The 22,644-nt window shown below is 49.9% G+C and overlaps 1 protein-coding gene across 1 annotated transcript in view; it reads left to right on the top strand.

Annotated features, from left to right (window-relative positions):
• MARCHF4 (membrane associated ring-CH-type finger 4) overlaps window positions 1-22,644 on the top strand; it is a 101,940-nt gene that overhangs the window by 73,779 nt on the left and 5,517 nt on the right. Inside the window, exons 2-3 of the mRNA XM_046642801.1 lie at window positions 5,235-5,390; window positions 9,224-9,416. Of these exons, the coding sequence (XP_046498757.1) occupies window positions 5,235-5,390; window positions 9,224-9,416 (349 nt within the window). The remainder of the gene's footprint in view (window positions 1-5,234; window positions 5,391-9,223; window positions 9,417-22,644) is intronic.

The following is a 22,644-nucleotide window of genomic DNA, read 5'->3' on the forward strand; positions in this document are numbered from 1 at the left end:
GGTCTGTCTGAGATGAGAGCCCAGGCCCTCAACCACCATGTTAGTCTCAATGAGGGAAGATGTCCCCAAACTGTCCCCAAGGCTGGTGTTTCTATTGTCCCCTTGTTTTGATTTTCCAGAGCTGCAAACTGCAGCAGGGCTGGGGCTGTCTCCGCTTGCCCAGCCTGCATTTGTTTCTTTCTGCACGGTGGCCGGGAGGCCTGGTGCCTGTGTGGGTGGAAGGGGAACTCTTTGGCTTACCTGCTGCTGCCATGGCAACCAGGTAACCTGAGGACTCCAGGAGTGAGTCCTTTCAGACTGAGAGGGAAAAAATGAAGCAAGCCCGAAATAAACTGAAAGAATCTGTGAATGGAGGGGAAGCTGCAGGCTTGCGTCTGCAGCTTGCTGTGTCATTGGCAGCGAGGAAAATCCACCCTGTTCTCTACCCCACCTGCCAGCTCAGCCACAGCCAAGGGCTGAGGGTCACCTTGTCCTGCCTCCTGCCTCCAGCATGACCCCACTTAAACTATCCAATAGGCCCGTGTCCTCCTGTTCAGCATCCCCAGGGAAGGAGGGCCCTCCATGCTCTCAGCGACCCCGGGTAACACAGAGGACCGTCCTGGGTCAGAAGTCCGATCTGTGTGCTGAACCCTGATCCACCTTACAAGGGCAGACTCTCTTGGTTCTTTCATCTCAACCTCTCTCTGTGGTTCAGCTGCCCCTTCACTTACACATGGCGCCCTTCCTTACCTATTGGATAGCAGGAGAATAAAACAGAGCTGTAGGGGAAAAAACTGTGCAACTGAAGTGCTTATGGAAGCACAAGTTAGAACTGCGGTATTTTCACAAGGGGACTTATCGTGTCCAGCACTCTGCCTGCACCATCTCACTCCACCCTTGCAGCCACCCTTTGAGGAGGTACGAGTTGCCTGCAACAGAAAGATGAAGAAACGGAGCCTCAGAGAGGTCAAGAGACTTCCCCAAGTTTGCACAGCTGGTAAGCGGTGAAGAGGCATTCAAACCTAAGAAGTTTGTCTCCAAAAACTGTGCTTTTCACCCCTCCCCCACGCAGGGGCGCCAGAGATTAGAGAAGGGCCAGTTTTTCTTGCCTTAGTCATTCCCAGGTGGTCCCTGGGCCCCAAAGCTCCAAGCAGATCATTGAGGAAGTGTCTGATGCCCTTTGCATCTAATAAGCCCCTTTGATCTGTGGAGCTTGCTGGGCTTTGCAGACAAGATCGTAATAATCCTCCCAGCCCACAGGCTGGAGCCTCAGGAGGGGCCGTCCTCTCCTGTGCCCCGTGCTGTCCAGTCAGTAAACGCACCTTTATCGGGCACCTACAATGTGCCCGGTTCTATGGGGCATGCCGGAGCACCCCAAATCCCAGAGGAAACGATTAGAGAATGATTAAGTGCCAAACTGTGAATGACGATGCAGGGAGAGAAGACAAGTCTGTAGGTGACAGTTGTGGGAGACTTGCAGGAGGGGCCTGAGCTGGGCCAGGGAGGGGGGTGGGGTCTGGAGGGGAGAGACAGAGAAGAGACCCACGGGCACAGGCGTGGGAGGGACAGCAGGACCGGAGTGCAGGGGATAAGCAGAGCGGTGTGGTGAGAAACGGAGTCTGATGCCAGAGAGACCTGGTTCTATTTGCTGGCCGTGCCACCAGCTGGCTGAGCGACCTTGAGTTGGCCATTTAACCTCTCTCTTCGATAAGGGTCTCTGTTACATTGAGAGGTGTTTGCCACCTCAATGTCCACGTTACACCATTTTAGCTTTTAACAGAGTTTACTGCAAAGCACATCTTCATTCAGTCTCACCTGGACCTGCCTGGCTGCCGGCTCATTTCCACTTCTCTTGTTCTTGGAGAAGCACAGGTTGACCAGTCAAAGATGGTGAAGGGTCCTTGTTAAGGTCCCTTAGAGGCCTTACACATGAAAGAGATTATGGCTTTCCTCCCAAATGTACATAAAAATATACTAAATGATAAAATACAAACCTTATGTGAATGCCAGGGTTAAAACACCTTCTTCGCAGGTTTATTATTTTTTTCTAAAATCCTGGATCACTTACTTCATCAAAGTTAAACTTTTCTAACAGTTTCAGTGACCTCGATTTCTAGTATTTGTCATGCCTTTTGGGTTGTCCTGTCCCAAGGGAAAGGGTGGGGGACCAGGAGGTCCGGGGGAGGCAGAACACCTGTGGCCTCTTGGCCTCGGAGCCAGGTGCTCTGACCCGGCCTGGTCAGGCTCTCTCTTCTCCCGATAAGGATGTTGTGGCGTAGGGAGCTCCAGGGAGCCGTGCTGGTCCCACACTCGGGGCCATGCTGGAGAGCACGGGTCTGGTTATTAGTTGTGCCCCAGCCAGCAGCTCTTTCTGCCCCACCTCACGGCTGCTGCTTGGGAAGCAAGGAGCACTGCTTCGCAGTTGCTTGGCACCGTTGCCAGGCACCGGAAGCAATGTCTCTTACCTGATCGGCAATTTGACATGGCTGCTTAACAACCCGATTAATCAAACCCAGCTCATCCTGTTAGAATTAATGAGCCTAGGAAATGCTGCCATGAATAATGTGGGCTTTTGCCCCTCCCTCAGCTCCTCTCCCCCTACTGCCTCCTATTTCTTTCTCAGAGCTGCACTGCAGCTACTCCATACCAAGGGCCCTTAGGCCTGGGTGGGTGTGGTGAGCACCAGCAATGTGAGCATCTTCTGCCTCTTCTACTCCTCTCCAAGCTGCCACAGCTGCCCACCTGGAGCCACAGGCTGACCATGTCCTGGAGGGGCAAAACCTCTTGTTCATCAAACAGATGTGGATGCATGCCACTGTCAAAGCTGGACGGAGTGTCTAACATTTTCAGGCACTGTCCTAGGTGCTGAGGATGCAAAGATGGATGAGATAGTGACCCTGTGAGTGTAGTGGCCCAGAGACAAGTGGGGGAAATGCTATAGCAAGGGTATGGGAAAGGCCTGGAGCCCAGGAGAGGGGGCCTGTCAATATTGGAGGAACAGAGTGGGGAACCAGGGAGGGTTTTATGGGGATCAGGCCCTCTAAGCATTTCTGCCACCAGGTTCATTAATTGCACATCAATACACAGAGCGCTGGGCACTGAGCAAGGTGCTGAGCTTCCAAGGTCAACAAGATGGACATGGTTCCCATTCTCACAGAGTGGGCAGCCTCATCCCTGTTCCTCAGAATGCGGCAGGAAAGCAGAGCAGCTACTTGATTTATTTTTTCATTTACTCAGAACAAATGTTATTGAGGGCCTTCTGGGGATAGGCTGCACACTGGGGGAACAGCCTCTCATCCCTGCCCTCCAGGGCTCCTCTGGCGGGTGGACAGGCACACGCGTAGACCCTCCTACGGCTGTGCTGAGTGCTCTAACAGGGACACACCCAGGGCACTCAGCACGAGATACTCAGAGACCGAAGCATGAGCTCAACCTGGAGAAGTCAGGGACGACTCCCTGTAGGAGGTGGCATTGGAACCATCGGGAAGACAGAGGAGCAGTTTGACAGCTAAACCTGTCAAACCAGGCAGGTGCAAAAGGTCATTCTAGATCCCATGCCACATCTACAGTTTTCTGGATCTGATAGTGGCTGACCCTTCCACTGTGGTCTGGGCCCTCTAATTTGCCCCAGTCCCCACCACCTGGCTTCTGTCACTTGTGTCCCCTATCTGGCCCTGAGGGCATCTAGATCCCACCTCCCAAGGGGTGGCCTTTGAGTGATAGGAGTTGAAGTGGAAGGGAAAGATGATTCCGTGCTTCTTGGAAGGAAATGACTGGTTCTACAGTCTACAGCAAAGAGCACGATTAAATATGCAAATAGACATCTGTAACTTTTAGGTCAGGAGCTCCTGTGCTTGCTTATTCAAGGCTGGCCACAAGATGTGGTTTCCTGAATGGCGAATTTCCTAAATTAGCAGGGACATGGCTCCAGTGGTCGTATCCCACCAGGCCAGCATGGGGCTCAGGGATTGGGGGTGTACATGGCATGTCCTGGATGCTTTGATAGGAATGAGGCAGAGGAGCTGGATCCAGAATAAATGAGTTGGGGGAGGGAGGGCGCAGAGAGTAAGGAAGGATAGGTCAGAAGGGAGCACTGGGGGGGTCAGGGGAGCAACTGCTAAGTCTCTGGGAAAGCAATTGAAGGAGGTGGGTGGATGGGATTAGAAATCATGGACTCTGAGCTAGGAGGGAGGAGAACAATAGGGGGAAATAGCAAAAGGAGAGGAGACGGGGAGGCTCATGGAGGCACTTTGGGGCCGTCGTGCCGGGCCTGGCAGGAAGCAGATGCAGGCTTCAGTCGTGGTCACCTGACATAGGGTCACTGGGTGCTCTGGGGACTGAGCCCAACTGTCGGTCCACCCACCAGGGGATTCAAATCCTGCCACCATGGAGCTGGGCCGGTCCTTTGCCTTCCTGCTTTGGCCTGCCCAGGCTGGGCTTCCCAGCCACTCCCAGCCAGGCCCGAGGGAAATACTTGGAGGGATCCGGCCTCCAGTGAGGGCATCTGCCCAACCTTCTAGGTTCCCGGGATCAGGCCTGCCCGCCTGCCATGCTTTTGTCACTCTGGGACCCAGGGCAGAAGGCTTCCCAGAGGGCATCTGGGTCTCCACATGCTGGCCTGCAGGAGAGCACAAACGCTCAAGCCCTGAGCTCCAAACTCGGCAAAATGACTCTCACAATATATTTTAAAAACCTGCACTCACCAGAACATTTGATTTTGGGGAGATTCTACATAAAAACCACCGCCTAGATTCCCACATCTACAGTTTTCTGGATCTGATAGAGGCTGACCCTTCCACTGTGGTCTGGGCCCTTTAATTTGCCCCAGTCCCCACCACCTGGCTTCTGTCACTTGTGTCCCCTATCTGGCCCTGAGGGCATCTGAGTCTGAGAGCCCTGGCTGAGCCTTTAAAGAGAAGCCAGTAGAGGCTGACCCCGGCTTTGTACAGCAGAGGGCTTCCCTAGAAATCTAACCACTCATTTTCACAGAAACCCTAGGACTTGGCCAGCACCGAGTGGGAGCTGGGGCTTAGAACTCTTAGCTGAGTTGACTGATGTAGCCTGGCTCCCACAGTGGAGGGCTGGAGCCCAGGTCTCCTCTGTGGGGTCTGGTGCCTCCCAACAAAGCCCATGGCCAGGTTTGAGTGGTGTGGTCTGGCCTACCTGGATGGACCAAAGTAGCAGTCTCAGGGACATCCACCCACGTGCCAGACTCCGAGGCTGGGCCTCACCACCCTCTGCCTCTCTTCCTGCAGGGGGAGCTGCTGAGCCCGTGCCGCTGTGATGGCTCAGTCAAATGCACGCACCAGCCTTGCCTCATCAAGTGGATCAGCGAGCGGGGCTGCTGGAGCTGCGAGCTGTGCTACTACAAGTACCACGTCATTGCCATAAGCACAAAGAATCCTCTGCAGGTACAACCGGGGGCTGCCCGCTGGGGTGCTGGGGGCACTAGGGGCACTGGGGCTGCCCACACTCTCTGCTTTTCTGCAGGAGGTTGATTCCACCTTAGAGTCAGGGCAGTCTGGAGAAAAGGAACAAGATGGGCCAGGTAGGCAAGACTGTGGATGGCATGTGGGCAGGAGGGGATGAAAGAAGTTTTGTGTTTTCTCTCAAGCCTCAGCAAGAATTGGAGAAAAGGAGGGGGCAAAGAGAGGGAAAGATATAGAAGGAAAGAAGTTTGGAGAATCAGATGAAATAATAAGTGAGCTGATGGATGTATGGATGGATGCATGGATGGATGCATGGATGGATGTATGGATGGATGGATGGATGCATGCATGCATAGATGGATGAATGGATGCATGCATGCATGGATGAACAAACAAAAGGAAAAAAGAGAAAGGAGGGAGGGCAGGGAGGGAGGGAAAGGAAAGAAAGAAAGAAAGACCAGAGGACAGAAGTGGGCAGGACAGAAAAATGACAGAGGGTGGGAGGGTGAGGAGAAAGACAGAAAAAGCTACAGGCGAGAGAAGAGGAAATAACGAGAGAGGAAACTCAATGCCACTAAACAACTTCACGTGCATGTAATCCACCTGGAATCTGGTCCAGACACAGACTCTGATTCAGGAGTCCAGAGAAGGGCCTGAGATTCTGCATTTCTAACAAGCTATCGAGTAATGCTTATGCTTCTGGTCCATAGACCGCATGTCTTGTGACAAGGGACCAGAGAAAAGTGGAGAAGAGACAGGAAAGGGAGGCGGAGAAAAACAGAAGAATGGATAATAAGGAAGAAAGAAAGAGGGAGATAATATGAAGAGGCTCCTGTGAGGGGCTGGGGCAGGGGGTGGGGTCTGCCACACACATTCACACAGGGCTGGACCTGCCAGGGGGTCCTCTCATCCACCCTCCACCCCTCCTGCCGTGCCCTGCCACATCCATCTTCCCCAGAGGAGCTGGCAGGCCCTGCACCAGCTCATAAATTCTCCAAATCCAGCAGCTTCCCCTGCAAGGCGCACGCACAAACAGAGAGCACTTTGCTTCTGAAAATACCTCCACATCTGCATGGTCAGCCAATTAAGCTGCCACATAATCAATTAGCCAGCGTGCGAGTGAGGACGGAACTTCAGGGCCTGGTCCAGTTGTTTCTCTCCTCCTCTCTGAAGGAGGGTGGGGAGAGTAGACTCTGCAAGCCCAGGAGAAGAGCGGTTTGGCGGTGATGGTGGAGTGGAGTCTCTGCGGGTGGGGCAGCTGGAAACCCAGTGCTGCAGTGTCCAGGGCATTTTATTTTGAACACTATGGAGATTTACATGGGGGTCTGCCAGGAATGAGTGTGTGTGTGTGTGCGTGTGTGCATGCATGCTAGTACATGCATGGGGACCAGCAGGGGGCATGATTTCTGGATGGAGGCAGTACAACCCCCAGACACCTCAGCCATCCTGATGGTGTCCCAAGGGTCAGAAGAAGAGCGGGCCCCCACGCTGGTTCCACTGTTAGCCATTCATTTCAAATCTGGAAATGTCTTAAAATAAGTGTCGTGAGACGGCTGATTCCACATCTTGGGGTGCCTTAACTCTCCCCTTCTCAGCTGTTCAAGCCTCAGAAAAGGGTCCGAGTCCAGACCCACAAGCCCCACAAAGCACCCCTGTGGCTCATAAATTGGTATCAGCCCTTGACTCATAAAATAAAAAACCATTTATGGATAACTTCTTCCTGGGGGTGAAAAAAAAGAAAAAGTTATTCTAATCTCATAAGTATAGTAAGCAAATGGCAGAATTGATAATACTGACATTAGCTTATTCTTAAGTTACTACTGTGTCTTGAACTATGAGTTTCTAGACACCAGGGACTCCCTCTGATTCTGTTGCTCCTGGAAATGCAGCGGTGTGGGCTCAGGAAATGCCATTTCACTTTTCCTGATAGCGCCAGGAGAAGGAAGTAGTTTGGTCTAGCAGCAGTGTTGTGTGGTTGTGGCCCAAATTGTCCCAGTTGTGTGTCCTGGGCTCTTTCTGTGCTTCTGTATTTGAGGTTTTTGAAGTCTAGAGAAGGAGAAAGCAAGGGTTATTGATGACTCAATGGTAGAAACAAACAGCTCCGTCAAAATCCCTCTTCACAGACAGTGAGGCAGGCTCTGGAAGAAGCATTTGTTGTATATGAGAGAAGGCTCTAGGATCAGGCCATCTTCTGGAAAATTTCTTTGTTATGTGTAACCCTAGGCTGGGGGAAGCAGTGGAAAACTTAAAGGCCCAATTACCTGTAACGGGATGCTGTCTGTATAATTAAGTGTAAAGGCCCATGTCCTATATCTACACTAACAAGCGCAATGTTTTCCAATGGTTACAATTCCTTAGGGGCCACTGGTCAGTCTTGGCTGGAGCCACAATCTGTGCTTCTATCCAGGCCATTTAACACGTAGGGAGGACTCCCTGTTGGCAGATGGAAGCTTGTCTGCATTTCCTCAGAGTTCAGGCTGAAACACCTTCTGGGGGTGTTCTCTGCAGGGCATTACGCAGATCCCTACAATCAGGACATGGTACTTCCCTCCACATTCCCACATCTGATCCTGTCACGTGTCTGCTTAAAACCATTCAATAGCATCATGTGTACTCTTAGGACAAAGTCAAAAATCTGTGCACATCCTTCAGGATTCCACATGCTCTTGTTTTCTTACTTTTGTAGCTGTCTCACCCCACGCTCCCTTTCTCTCTCTCTGCTTCACCCACTCTGGTCTTCTTCCAGGTTTTTGTACTCACTATGATTTCTTCTGCCACAGGGCCTTTGTACATGCTCTTCCCTCTGCCTGGAGCACTCTTGCCTCCTCTCTTGCCTTGTAAACTCCTACTCAACTTAAGCATCACTTCTTCTGGGAAGTCAAATCCTCCTATCAAAGGCTTCCACAGTGCCATGTACCTCCTGATGAATTACAGTTGTAAATAATTATTTGGTTATCTGTGTTCCCTAGATTGTAAGCCCTACGAGGACAGGAATCTTGTATGTTTTTGCTTACTGCTTTACCTCCAGCACCAGCAGAGTGGCTGTCACATAAATAATACATGGTGCGTATTTGTTGAGTGACAGCATGAATAAATCCCAAACTAAAACCCAACTCCGGTTTCTTAAGCCTGTACTACCTAGACCAGCCATAGAATCATTGTATTTCAGAGTTGAAACCCGCCCACACCCCGGCCTTCAACCCATCCATCAATACTGCTATTAGTAAAGTGCTTTTTCTGTTAAAAAAAAAAAAAACCCAAAATCTCAGTAACCATATACAGTCAGGAAATCATACTGTTTTTCTTATCTCTCCCCCACATCCTGTCTCCTCTCCTTGTCTGTTGAATTGGTAATCTCCAGCATGTATATTAAATGACATGCCAGGTGGTGTAGAAAACAAGCAAAAGAAAGGTCTGTGCCCTCTCAGTGCCCATTAGTGTGAAATTAGACAGCGTTGCTCTGAAAAGAATATTCTGGGCCCTAGAACAGCACTCGCACTAGCTCTGCATTTTCATTTCCTTCTTCCCATCCCTCTGTCTGTAGGCCTTCCTTCCCAGCCATGTGCGCCCAGAATCCCCTCCCTACAGTAACTTCTGATCATTTGGTGTGATATAGGTTTCCTCCACATCAGAAGAACAATGTAAAACTCAGAAATCTGCAAAAATATCCATTGTATTACAAGTTGGGAAGCCTTGGTTTAAACCCCAAGCCAGAGGTGAGAGGTCGGGGCAGCAGAAGGAAGAAGGGTGGGAATGGGAGGGAAATGGGGTGAGGCATCCAAGCCACTGCTAACCTGCCATTCTCTTCTCCCCAGTGGCAGGCCATCTCTCTGACAGTCATCGAGAAGGTTCAGATTGCAGCTGCCATCTTGGGTTCCCTCTTCCTCATCGCTAGTATCTCTTGGCTCATCTGGTCGACCTTCAGTCCCTCGGCAAAATGGCAGCGCCAAGACCTCCTCTTCCAGATCTGCTACGGGATGTATGGATTCATGGACGTGGTGTGCATAGGTGGGTCTGGGGGCTTGTCTTGCTGGGAAATGGGGAGCCACATGCTAGTGAGTTAGCCAAATCCCTCAGAATTCCTCCCTCTGGAAGGTCAGAGCAGAGATGGCACCAGGCTTGAGACCCATGAGCTCAGGAGGGGCCAGCAGCTTAGATTTGAGGGGTGAGTGGGGAGGGGGTGGAGGCAGGGCAAAGAAGGAAGATCTAATCTTTCCCAAGCAAATCTGTCTTTCCCAGTGGAAGATGAGGATAAGGAGGCTGGCCTCTAAGAAGATTTGCAAAAGGTCAGTTGGTCAATCTATTTGCTTCAAGCAAGATATGGAAGGCCTCTTCTCTGTTGTGTACCCCATGACTGGCAAGCCATGACAAGGGGTGCCTATACATTTAATTCCATCCTCTTCACAGCAAAACACCCAGGAACAGCCATGAGGATACCTGCCCCCTTTTTTCAGCTTTCCTTAAGCCCATTCCAATGCCCAAGCTTTCTCTAGTCTAGTGGTTTGCAAACCGTGTGTAGTCTTGGGGTTCCATACACAGTTTCAGGAGCCACCTTGTGAGGTGGGAAATGGAATACTCCACAGACAGGCTCTGAATCTTCACTCCTGCCTCACCCGGAGCTTCTGACCTTTTATCCACTTACATACATTTCCGTTCCAGGTAAGGTTTTGCTTAAGTCTTCAGTGTTTCAGAAAAAACTTGGAAACCCACCACTTTAGTTCCTCCTTGTTCCCTTACACTATTCCTAAATCTATGTTTCCTCCTCTTCCATCATGTGAGGTTGGTTGGTGGATAGCTGGGTCTTTTTGTTTTTCCCAATGGATGATTATGGCTGTCAACTCTGAAGTCTTCATCCGAGTAACCGAGGAGGTGGGGAATGGTCCTGGTTTTCTCTGAGTGAAATGAAGCATGCTTGAGCACTGGTCATACATGCTAACCCGGAGCTCTCAGGTTATCCTCTGGGCCATAGTTCTGAGGGCCTTAGAGGCCCACCATTGTCTTCTCTGGGCATGATGTCTGTGCATCACATCAACTGTGCTACACTGCTCTGTTTGGCAGGAAAACAACTACTAGCTAGAATTTGGCTGGGAAGACGTTACTGTGAATTTCTTTGGGGTCCTTTAGTTTTAGAATCAGAGAGGCCTGGAGACTTGCATACTGACTACAGCAGCCAGGGACCAGTGATGCTGGAACTGGTAAACTAGTCTAAGCATCTTGCCGCCTATGCCTGCTGGCTGAGCCAATACATCAACCCCGAGTCCAAGAGCCTTTTAATTACGGTGATGAAAGAAACATTCGGCCCAGGTTTGGAGGACGGTGGGAGAGAAAGAACTGTGAATGGAGAGGAATTTGACTTTGAGGCGTTCTAATTTAATTCTACCTCCCATCAAACTCCCTTCCTACTCCTGCTGAGGCATGGGTTGTTGATGCCAAAAACCAGGTGTGTCTCCATATGGAGGCGTATGGCTCTGGCATGGCGGGGGAAAGAGTGGAGGGCCTTCCTGGAGGGGTCCCGCCAGCTGCCCTTCATTCTCCTTCAGGCAGGCTTTTGATCGGTCCCTGATGTGTGCTTCTATGAGATATGCTTTCCTGTCACGTGGTGTATTAGTCAGCTTTGGCTGCAGTAACAAACAACTCCAAAATTGCAGTGCCTCACAACAACAAACATTTATTTCCCATTCACGGGTCTGCGAGATGGCTGTGACTCTGCTGGGCTTGACTGAGCTTAGCTCCTGACTGTGCACTGGGCTCAGGCTCCAAGGGTCTCCTCACACCGGGAGGCAGGTGAAAGGAGCAGGGACTACTGGGTACATGCTTCCAGCCGAGTGCAGGAGCACAAGAGGGCTGGTGGAAACTTGCATTGCTTCTCAGATTCATTATTGACACACTGTCCCTCCTGCTCACAGCCCATGGGCCAGGGCAAGTCACCAATAAGCCCAACATCAATGGGGTGGTGGGGCAGGGGCATATACTCCTCCTCCCCTGGAGGAGTGTGTGTGAGAGACGGGAGCATAAACACTGCCTACCACTCAGGGCTCCATGGACTTGAAGACTGAGAGAATCAGACACTGCAGAGACTTTGCAGTAGACCAGAGCAGTGTTGCAGTTGAGAGAACTGGGGCTCAGAGAAGGGAAGTGATCTGCTCATGGTTGCTCAGCTGGGATTAGAAGCAAGGTCTCCCTCTGGCAGTCTGGTGCTCTTTCATTAGCCCTCTTGCATCAGAGAGCAGGAGTCCCGTGGCATCACCTATGGGATACCTGAAAATGCAACCTGTGACTTTGAGTGCACCTGGGCCCCCCTACAGGAGAAACTCCCACAAGCAGGCCTGCTCCCTGTGGCTCTGAGCCACCCAGCACCCCCACTCTGGCCTGCCTGCTGTTCTGGTCTCTCCTGCTCAGAGAGTCTTCCCCTGAATATGGCTCTGCAGTGCCATCTCCTCCTCCGTCTCTTTCTTGGCTCCTCTCTATCTGCCTGCCTCCCCCAGCCCACCTCTATCTCTCTAATTCTTTCTCTTCTCACATACATGTGGCACTCAGTCCTTCACTTTCTGGAAGAAGCAGAGTGGGCTAATTGTTGAGGTTTCCACATTGTTTTCCTTCTTTCCCAGGTTTTAGGAAAACGTAATTTCACAGATGCACAGCCCCATCGTGATCTCCATGATCTGTCCATCTGCTCTGACAAGCCAGTGACCACACGGAGACAGCCATTGATGGGAGGGGATGCACGGGGACCCTGACTGCTTTTGGGGCCGTTGCAAAGTGGTCAGATATATTTACATTTAGACTATCTCACCTACACAGAGTTTAGACTGCTCTATCATTTTATTGATTACAGCTGGAGCGAATTCCGTTTCAGAGCATGCCCGGGGGGCAATGGTTATGCTTCCCATTTTTCAGATGTTGAAACTCTGAGACTGAAGGATTCGTCTCAGGCTGACTCAGCCAGCAGAGTAGGACTCTCAGTTCAGTGTTTTCCTAAGAGATGCTGTTCATAGGAGGAAATGCTGGGAGACACAACCAGAAAGAGACCAATACATGATCTAGGGACGAGAGCGCGAGGTGACAGGCGGCAGTTGGAGGGCACAGATTCTTGAGGTGGTTGCGATGATGGTGATGATGCACAGTAGTGATGCTGCTGGTTTGAAAGGTGAAGTTCGAGTATCGGTCGCTTCTCCTCCTCTGCAGTGTTCTGGCCAATTGAGGGAAACACAACACCGCACATGTGGTTGTACAGTATCAGCTTTTCAGGGGCTCTCTGGATAGGAGAATCAGAGGGAGCCTGCAATGTCTACCAGGGGTATCTTTATTTTTAGGCTCAACTAGGCATTCAGACTCACAGAACTACCAGAGAGTGACGGGCACCAGCTTCACCGAGAGGAATGTAGGACAAGAACACCAGCCTCCACAAGGCAGGTCCGGCTTACCTTTGCAGGCATCCTTGCGTCACTCCATGTCCTAGCTCAGGGCTAGTCTCTCAGCCCCTCAATGATAGCTCAGGAAGAAGGAGATAAGATCCACAACAGTGGGCGCACCGTCCACCTTGGCACAGTTTCCAGGGTCCCCGCAAAAGTCATACTTAGTTATAAGAGTCGCTGTACTCAGGGAAGCGCAAAGCCACTCCCACTAGGCATTCAGAGTAAAGCACTCTCCAAACGGGGGTTACCTCCAACCAAGGCAACATTATAGCACAGCTGACACCCCACCTTCATCAGATCTCCAGGGGAAACGAGCCAGAATGCCAACTCAGGGTCAAGTTTGTTCTGAGAGAAGGAGAAAGTATGCCATCACCCCTCTTCCTACCACCTCCTGCCTCTATCTGGACTTCTGGCCACACTACTTGATTTACTGAGCCAGTGGACGTCAGAGAAGCTGCAACAGGGAATGGAGAGCTGGCTGGGCCAGCCAGAAGGAGGCCTAATGTGGTCTTCTTATGGCACAAAGATGAACACACAGCCAAGAGAGCCACAGGGTGGCAGCTATGCTACTTTTAAGGTGGTCACCAGTTTTAAAATTCAGTCAATTAGCTTATTCCGATGGGAAAGGAGAAACTCCCTTCCGGCAATCCCGAGACAGTAGAAGAAGATGATGAAAGAGAGGGCACAGGAAGAGAAGGCTCCTCACCAGAAAGTGGGTGGAAGTGGTGATGGGAGAGGTGAGTGTTCTCAAGAAATGCTGGCTGAAAAAAATGTTGAATTGAAGAATCTGTATCCATAGACCCAAACTCCTTGCATGGATGGAGAAATTCAGTACCTGGATAAAAAGTTTATCATCAGGAGAAGGGAAAATGCATCTAGCTCTGTGTTAGCTCAGAAGGCTGAGTAAGAAATGAACAAGACCATCTCCTAAAATGAGTCTTTGGACTTTCTCTATTTTTCAGACACCAAGAACAATTTGTCTATTTCTTAAGACTGTTAAATGGCCTCAGATAGCAAAGAATCTGAGTAAACAGAAAACGTATAGTGTTACTTAATCCTTAAAAATAGATTTACCTTTTCTATCAGAGTGGTGTGCTGAGGGAAAGTTCATGAGAGTAGGAGGGACACATGAGGAGAAATTCCACTGGGTGTCAAAACTAGCTCAGCAGATATTCTCTACCATGAAGCCAAGAGGATGCAGAGTCTGGAACATGGTCAGCTTCCTGCTCGTGAAGCCACACAGCCCTACCCATGGCTGTGTCCATCTGGCTGGCCTCCAGGTCAATCAATGGTCAATGAGAAGACTCCGGAGCAACGACTCTCAGGGAACAGCCTTTGGTTCTCATCAAAGGATTTTGCCTGAATTTGTTGCCAGGAAGTTCTCTCTCTGATGAAGCACGGGTCCAAGGTTGTGGAAAACGGCTCTGGACTTGATCATATCAGAGGGTTGTACACTTTGAGATACAAGCTGCCCCTAAAGATTAAATATCTCTTGTATGGAGTCCTAGCTTCCTAGACCAATCCATGCCACTACGAAAGCCAAATGTAAGTCGCTGTGGCGAGAACAAACCGCCAAACCCCTGCAAGAACAGAGAGAAACTGAGAGAGGGCCCAAGACCCTACAAGATAAGCAGAGTAGGTATTGTGATCCATAGTTAACAAAAGGAAAGGCTTAGAGCAGCTGGGCTCCGGGTCACACAGCTCAGCAAATGGTAGAGCTGAGGATTGGCCCAAGACCCTCTGGCTCCAGTTCCAGGGAACTTTCTAGTGCCTGTTTCATCTCTGATTGCTCTGTGAAGTTGCAAATGCAGAGCCCGGATGGGAAGGCAGCTTGAGGGGAAATGGGTCTAGTAATACCTTGACCCATAGAGTAACGGCTGGTAGCCATAAGAAATCCAGTGAGCCCCAGCTGCTCCTGTTCTGTATTCAGGGTTTTGGAGGTTGGCCATTGCTGCACCTCCCTTTTCATCAGTGCTATTCTGACACCAATTGAGAGGGTGGTTTGAGAAATTGAGATGAAATTTGAGTGGTCTGTCTCCCTGTGAGACACTCTGGTGAAAGGTACTTGGGGTGGGGGAGCTAAATCTACTGGTTAACATGAACTTAGGGAACCCATCCTTTCACTCAAAAATATTTATTGAGAGGGCACTCCCAACAAGAGAGTCACCTGCTCTCAAGGATCCTACATATCACTACGGCGGCAAACAAGCTAATCATTAATCCCAATAATAAGAGCTGGGACCTAGAGTTGAGTGAGCACAGGAAATGACTGAGTCAGAGGCAGCTAGGACGGTCATAGCCATTCATTCAGTAGCATTTATGGGCTGTCTTGTTTTGTTCCCCAACTGAGGGAACTTTAACAGACAGATAAATGAGACACAGTCCCTGCCGTTAAGGAGCTCACGGGCTACAAATAAACCACAACACAGAGGGAGCCTGTATAAGATCCAGAGGAAGGTAGAACGGAGCAGACAGCAATTAACTCTCCTGGAGGCCAGGAAGGCTTTCTGAAGGAAGGACCCTATCCTTGACTTGATTTCAAAAGATAAGTCAAAGCTCGTACAGAAGAGTGGAGAAGAATGTTCCACGCAGAGGCACTAGCATGTGTAAATTCACATGAGAAAACAAGTATTCTTAGGAAATTTGGATAGGTTTGTATGGCTCAGTGCAAATAGCCAGGGTGTGGGGGCGGGTGATGGGCCACAGGGATGGGGAGGTTGGCAGGAGCCAAATCCCACCATGTCATGACTCATGTGCTAAGCAGCTCAGACTTTACCCCCCTGGCAATGGGGAGACATTGATAAAATTTTGTAAAGGAAAGAAGTATGATCAGATGTATGTTTTAAAGAGACAACTGTGACAACTGTGGGGAGGATGAATCAGAGCTAGGCAGACTAGAGGGAGGGAGAGGCCTTTTGGAAAACACTTTTAATAGTCTGAGCAAAGAGTGAAGAGATGCAGAACAGTGGTAGTGGGGAAGAGGTATACAGGATGACCTCGGAAGCACTTAGGAGGTGGACTAGAGAGGACCCTCTGAACTCCTTCCTGGCAAGTGGAGACCCCAGGACTCTGGCTTGAGTGGAGACTGGGCACCATAGCTGAGCATGAGAATGGGGTGGGCAATGGATGGAACAAAGGGAACCAAAGGGTATGTCCTCAGCCAAGGCACTGAGACAAAAGGCATCTTAAGCCTAACATCCAGGCAGAGAGGCAGGAGCCAGTTCCTAGTCAAGAGTCTGCAGTAGAAGAGAAGCAGGACACACACAGTATATTACGGGCTGCAAACAGGAGAGGGCAGGGCCAGGAAAGAGCCTCTTTGGGATAGAAAGAGGGACAGGCCTTTGCCGGCACACAGAAGGTTCCCTCCTGTGACATAGAGGAAGGTGTCGAGGGCATTGGACCAGTTCTGATGGGGACTGGTGACTGATGGGGGAGGTGGTAAGGAAAGGTGTCTGCAGGCGGTTGGATAATAAGACTTGAAGGTCAACAGCAAGAGGTGATTGCAACTGTGGGTTTTGATGAGATAACTTAGGTGCGTTTAGAGAGCAGGTGGCTAAGGATGGAAACCTGGGGAACATTAAACTCTTAAAGGATGGATGGAGACAGAACGAGAAGAAACAGGAGAGACTGAGCCACAAAACTCGGTGGGTTTCTGGAATGGCAGGAGTAGTGCTACACAATGTCTGCATATTGCTCAGTTTCTTACTAACCTTGGGGCCTTGAGTGACTTGCACAACCTCTCTGTTTCCCTTTCTTCATCTGTGAAGTGGGATAATGATGCTGTCTTCAGAGGGTTGCTGAGAGGCTTGAATGAGATGGCGTATGGGGAAAAGCAGGCACTCAGAAATATCAGTGACCAGGGTCAGAGGCAATTATCAGGGTAGGTTTCCCTCATAGTCTGCTCTCAGTAAGGGTTTACCGAAACTATGAGAACCTGAATCCAGTCACAGCCTACGAGCCTGACCTGACGTCTTCACATAGTTGAGAGTCTTCTGTTATTTGGGACAGTGCTTGTTCTTGAAGGTTTTGGTTCCCTCACCAGTGTCCCCTCAATGAGAAGATCTGATTACACCGAATGTCCTTGTTCCACCTGCCCCGTCTTCCGTCATCTCTAATGACACTGTCTTCCCCTGCAGAGAAGCTGACAGGGCCTCCCAGCAAACAAATGGGACATTCTCTGCTCCAGTGGGTCAAGTTATTAGGATTTAACAAGAGCAAATTAATTAAGGTCTTTGGCACCAAAACCATTTTTTTTCACTCCACAGACCCAAGAGATTGGCCACCAAAAAGTCAACTCTGCAGAAATGAGGCCTTCAACCCCATCATGTTTGTTTCTTACTTGCGAGTGAGATGGGGTCAGGGGAAGGGAGGAGAGCAACATTTCTGAGATTGCTCCAAATCTTTAAAACAGTGGAATATTAACAAAACTATAGAAAAGTTTTTTGTTGAAGCCCCCACTGTGTGCTGCCCATCGAGGTTCTTTCCTATGATTTAGAAATTTCTGGGCCCTGCCCTCTGAGGTAAAGGGTCAGATCCCGATTGAGAGCAAGTGGGGTAGGGACAGCAGGAATGTGAATATATTATTTTTTCAAACTTACTTTTAATTTACATTAACTAGAAAAGCACATATATGTCACAAAGATCCCTTCCTTCCTTCCTTCTTTCCTTCTTTCTAGCCAGAAATGACCCCACCTGTCGAGCTTTTTAATTCTTTGATTAGGAAACCAAAAACATGGAGGAGGCAGCCTGATGCCATAGAAGAGACAAGAATGTAGTAGAAGAGCTAGGTCTGAAGACCAGATTAGCTTCTAACCACCTCTCACCTTGGGCAAGTTACTTCCTCTTTCTACAGCCCAGTTAACTTATCTGTAAAGTGAGAGGATTGAACCTCATAATCTCCAAGCGCCTTCCAGGTCTGACACTGTAGTCTTCTGAAGTTACTTCCATTGTGAGAAGATGTCATGATTCTCATAGGTTGACAATCACAGCTGTGGGGATTCCAGCACCAACCACGGAAACGGGCAAGACGATGCTCAGTCCATGTTCTGTTATCTGCATGTGGCGTATCCAACTTAGCTCATATCCCATCCACTCTTTCCTTAACCTGCTCCCCCCACCGCCAGGGCTTCCCGTGCACGGCCACCTCTCTCCACAGCTGAGCTGCTGGATGCTTGGAAGGTGAAGATGACTGATTTAGAAGCAGACATGCTAAGTGAGTCCTGTCCCCCTCAAAGGAGACCCCCTGGGAGGCAATTCAGTTACTCCACTTGTGCTGAGAGGGCTCAAGATATTTTAGGAGCCCCTCTTAGGAACTGTCTCCAGTCCCTGTGGTACAGTCTTTGGGACAGATTGAGGAGAGGCAGGTCTGCCCATTGATGATGGGTTTGTGGCTAGACACAGCCCCAGTCTGGTAAATAAGGTGGACGTTCATGCCGGCTAATACATTTTGGGGACCAACCGAAACGTGCCATCAAGCCACAAATGCTTTTCTCTTGTGGCACCCGCCTAGCACTGAAGGTATTTTAGTTACAGTGGCTCCAGCAGATATAAAGAAAATTAAGGCCCCAAATTTCAGTGAATTGACCTAATAGAAGTTCCTGTCAGTGGGAGGTTCTCCCCCACAGAGTGATTCAGGGACGCCAGCCCCTTCCATCTTGTGGCTCCATGGTGCCCTAGGCTCTTGGATCTTTTATCTCCAGCCAATGGACAATACAACAGAGCATGGACAAGGCGTGTGCGCACACACACACACACACACACACACACACACAGACACACTTTTCCCCTCAATGCCCATGTCTTAAACCACAGCTGGACTCATGCTCATGCTCAGCGTCAGCCATCTGGCTCCACCTCGTGCAAAGGGCTGAAAAGTGTAACTCCTTCTCTGTGGCAGCTCTGAGCTAAAGTAGCCTGACAAGAGAAAATACCCCGGTTCCCAAGGGTAATCTTTAAAATTCCAAGGATTTTTTTTTTAAAGATTTTATTTTTTCCTTTTTCTCCCCAAAGCCCCCCGGTACATAGTTGTATATTCTTCGTTGTGGGTTCTTCTAGTTGTGGCATGTGGGACGCTGCCTCAGCATGGTCTGATGAGCAGTGCCATGTCCGCACCCAGGATTCGAACCAACGAAACACTGGGCCGCCTGCAGTGGAGCGCGCGAACTTAACCACTTGGCCACGGGGCCAGCCCCTAAAATTCCAAGGATTTTAAAAGACAAAACTCTTTTTGGATAGAGAAGTTTGGCATATTTGCTTAAATAAACTACTTTTGTAACTTTATAAGAACTCCTTTAGGATAAAATCATGTGATTTTTTTTTTTCCTTTTTCTCCCCAAAGCCCCCCCGGTGCATAGTTGTATATTCTTAGTTGTGGGTCCTTCTAGCTGTGGCATGTGGGACGCCGCCTGAGCGTGGTTTGATGAGCAGTGCCGTGTCCGAGCCCAGGATTCGAACTGACGAAACGCTGGGCCACCTGCAGCGGAGCGCGCAAAATTAATCACTCGGCCACTGGCCCAGCCCCCAAATCATGTGATATTTAATAGTAATGATAATAAAATAATAACTAACATTTATTATTTATTATGTACCAAGCACTGTGAAAAGTGCTTTAGTGAATTATCTTATTTACTCCCCCAGCCCTATAACGTAGTTACTATTATAATGCCCATTTTTCTGATGCGAAAACTGAGGCTAAGAGCTAAATAACCCAAGGTCACAAAAGCAGAACGCAGTTTGATCTGATCCAAAGCCCACATCCTTAACCGCTCTGTTATAACAATGTAACACGTACACTAAAACACGTCTTATTATGAATCGCAATACAAATTGTTTAGACATACATATACATAATGTTTTAAAAATTATCTCCTCTATAGCTGCTTGCTCTCTGTGGGGAGACCGTGACCTGGATCATGGAGGAGGAAGCAACCCAGACACATGGCACTCTTCTGTCTCAAATGAACTTGGATTTATTTCGCACTTCATGTACAAGCTGTGTGTCTTTGTGTAAGACACGTAGCCTCTCTGAGCTCAGTTTCCTGTTCTGTAAAGTGGAGATCATATCACCTACCTCATAGGGTTTCTGTGAGAAGTAGACCATATTTGCAAAGCCCTTTTAGAGTGACAGAACATAGTAACAATGTAATAAATATTGACTATCATCTCCATCACCCTTGTCACCATTATCACCATCATCACATGGCCTTCAGCATCACCACGCAGAGTGGTTGAGAAATGCAATTCTGTCTGTATCTGTCCAGATGGTGAAAGCTCTAAGCCTCATAAAGAAACCCCACAGAAAAAAATCCCCAGTGTCCTAGGGCACAGCTTCACAGACACACTTCCAGGAATGGGCCTCTCGGTTGTGCCAGTGCCAGGGTATTTGGGGCCCAGAAATATTCCTCTTTCCTACCCAGCCCTGCTGAGTCAAGCTCACTTCATTTCAAAGATTCTCAGCCCTCTCAGGGATCTTCCGGCAAAGGCCTTCTCACAGGTCCCTGCAGTGCCCTGGGTGGCAGAGTGACTGGAACGGGTCTGGCCCTGGTGACCTGAGAAACACTACAGCTCGAACAGGGTCAACTGGCCCAGCCAGATCTGCTCGGAAGGGAACTCTTTCAGAAGTCTCCACCCAGGGGACGCCCTCTCCTGGGCACTGACAGGACATTGACAGGATGGAAACAAAGGGAAGGGGGCTTTGCCTCAGCCTCACTGAGTGCTTTCCGCCTCCTCTGTCCTTTGGGTCTTTATTACTGCAAGAGTCACCCGAACCACGACGCGAAGCATTTGAGTGAAGGTAAGCCTGCCCGGATGAGGCTCCTGGATTCACATCTCGCCACCTCCTCAGGGAGCACCCCAGAACTACAGCCTGGCCACACTTGTGAGGAGTATGAAGCTGTACTCCTGGAGAATATTGGGCAGCTGGTGGTATTGCCAGTCCGGCATCTCCCAGCAGCACCTCGTGAGCCCACCCAAACTAGCTGGTTCTGTTGATTTCCTTCCCACACGCGCCTGATTAGTTCTTTCACGCGGGTTCTGACAGGGCTGGGCCCTTGAGGGGCAACATCTGCAAGATGAGTGTTTGGCAACGATGGGGCTCTGGTCGGGGACGTGGGGTGAGTCTTGCCCCACAGCTGCCTAACAGCGGGTAATTCCGCAGCGGGAGGAGAACATCCCTCCACAGGCGCTACTGAAGGCTCCTGGTCGGGGGCGAGCGGGCGCAGCTGTGAAGGCTCATCCCACATCTGCCGAATCGGCTGGTCGCAAGAGCTCTTTCAGTCCTAGCACATCGCTCTTCTATTAACCATGACTCAGACGGAGGATTGGGAAGGACGTTTAGGAGATGGAAGAATAGGTGCTTGTGGTGGGGATGGGGCTGGCCATGACGGAGGAGGAAGAGACGTGCGTGGGCTTTTCTATCCTGTAATCTCCCCCACAGCAATCAACATCAGGTGGCATTGAGTGTTAAACGTGTGCAGGCACGGTGCCAGCCTCGGCACGCAGGACTCGTCACCCTACTTAATCTCATAGCAGCCCTCTGAGGAAGGGAGTATCAGACCCAGTTTACTGATGAGAACACTGAGGCTCAGAAAGAGGAAGTAACTCACCTAACGGCACCAGGCTGGGAAGCAGCAGGTACTCTGAACATTCAATACACGTTCATCGGTGAGTTGACTTGAAACTGTGGGGCCAGAGATCTTTGGGTGCAGGAGAGGAAGTATCCGTTTCTTCGGTTGCCTTACATTTTCATGTTTATCACATCTGAAAGTGGAGTATTTTTTAAGTTACTTATAGCTCTTTATTTGATCAAAATTTTCAGCCTTCCGGAAGGCAGTGGGCCAGGATAAGAACCTGTACTAGGCATTGCTGCTCAAGGGCAGTCCACACACAGGCAACATCAACATGAGAAATGCAAATTCCTAGGCCTTACCCCACACCTGCCGAGTCAGACTTTCTGGAGGTGGGGCCTGGGAATATGTGTTTTAACAAGCTCCCTGAGGGATTCTGATGCATGCTAAAGTTGGAGAAGCATTTTTCTAGAGACATCAACAGCTTTTACGCCACTTAAACCAGGACACCAGCAGGAGATGCGGGTAGGGAGGGGGATTCTACTTTCGCTGAGGGGACCAGGGGCTTCTCCGCAGACTTCTGTTAGCTTTGACCTCTTAACTCCATACTTAAGGGGAACCATTCTTTTTGTTCCATCCCAGGTGCTATAGAAGCACATAGTAGGTACTCAGGAAACACTAAACGGAATTCAATTGTATCTCACTGCTGCGGACACAGCAAGAGTGATGGCCAAAATTCAGCAGGGAGGATGGGGATGCTGCGTCAGGGAGAGCTCCCTGACAGCGCTGTGGTGAGTTGGGGAGGGGGAACCGCGCAGGCAGAATCACCCCTCACGATGGCCGCCTCCCCTCCCATCCTCGTGGGCTGAGCCAAGGACCACTTCCGCTGGAGGCCAGGGAGAGAGACACGATGACAAAGGAAGGGTTCTGACCACTGATGGAGCCCACAGCCATGTGAGGAAGAGAAGCCCCGAAAGATGGAGGGACATTAGAAAGATGAAGGTGGCAATTCTTCTGGAACGGGATTTCCCGCAGACACAGCCCAGGATTGGGCGCCTTGTAGGTGGTTTCTAGATTACTGTTAAATTACATAGAAAACCCCAGAAAAGGACTTAATCCAAACCTGCTGAGTTTCTGACATTAGCATGCATTCTAATTCTCCATTTTCTTCTTCTACTACTTCTCTGCCTCCCTTCACCAATAGCCTTCTTTCCTCCTTTTCTAATTTCAGTCTCTCTCTCCACTGCCATTTCCCAC

Source organism: Equus quagga, chromosome 17 (assembly GCF_021613505.1).
Source record: "Equus quagga isolate Etosha38 chromosome 17, UCLA_HA_Equagga_1.0, whole genome shotgun sequence".
NCBI lineage: Eukaryota > Metazoa > Chordata > Mammalia > Perissodactyla > Equidae > Equus > Equus quagga.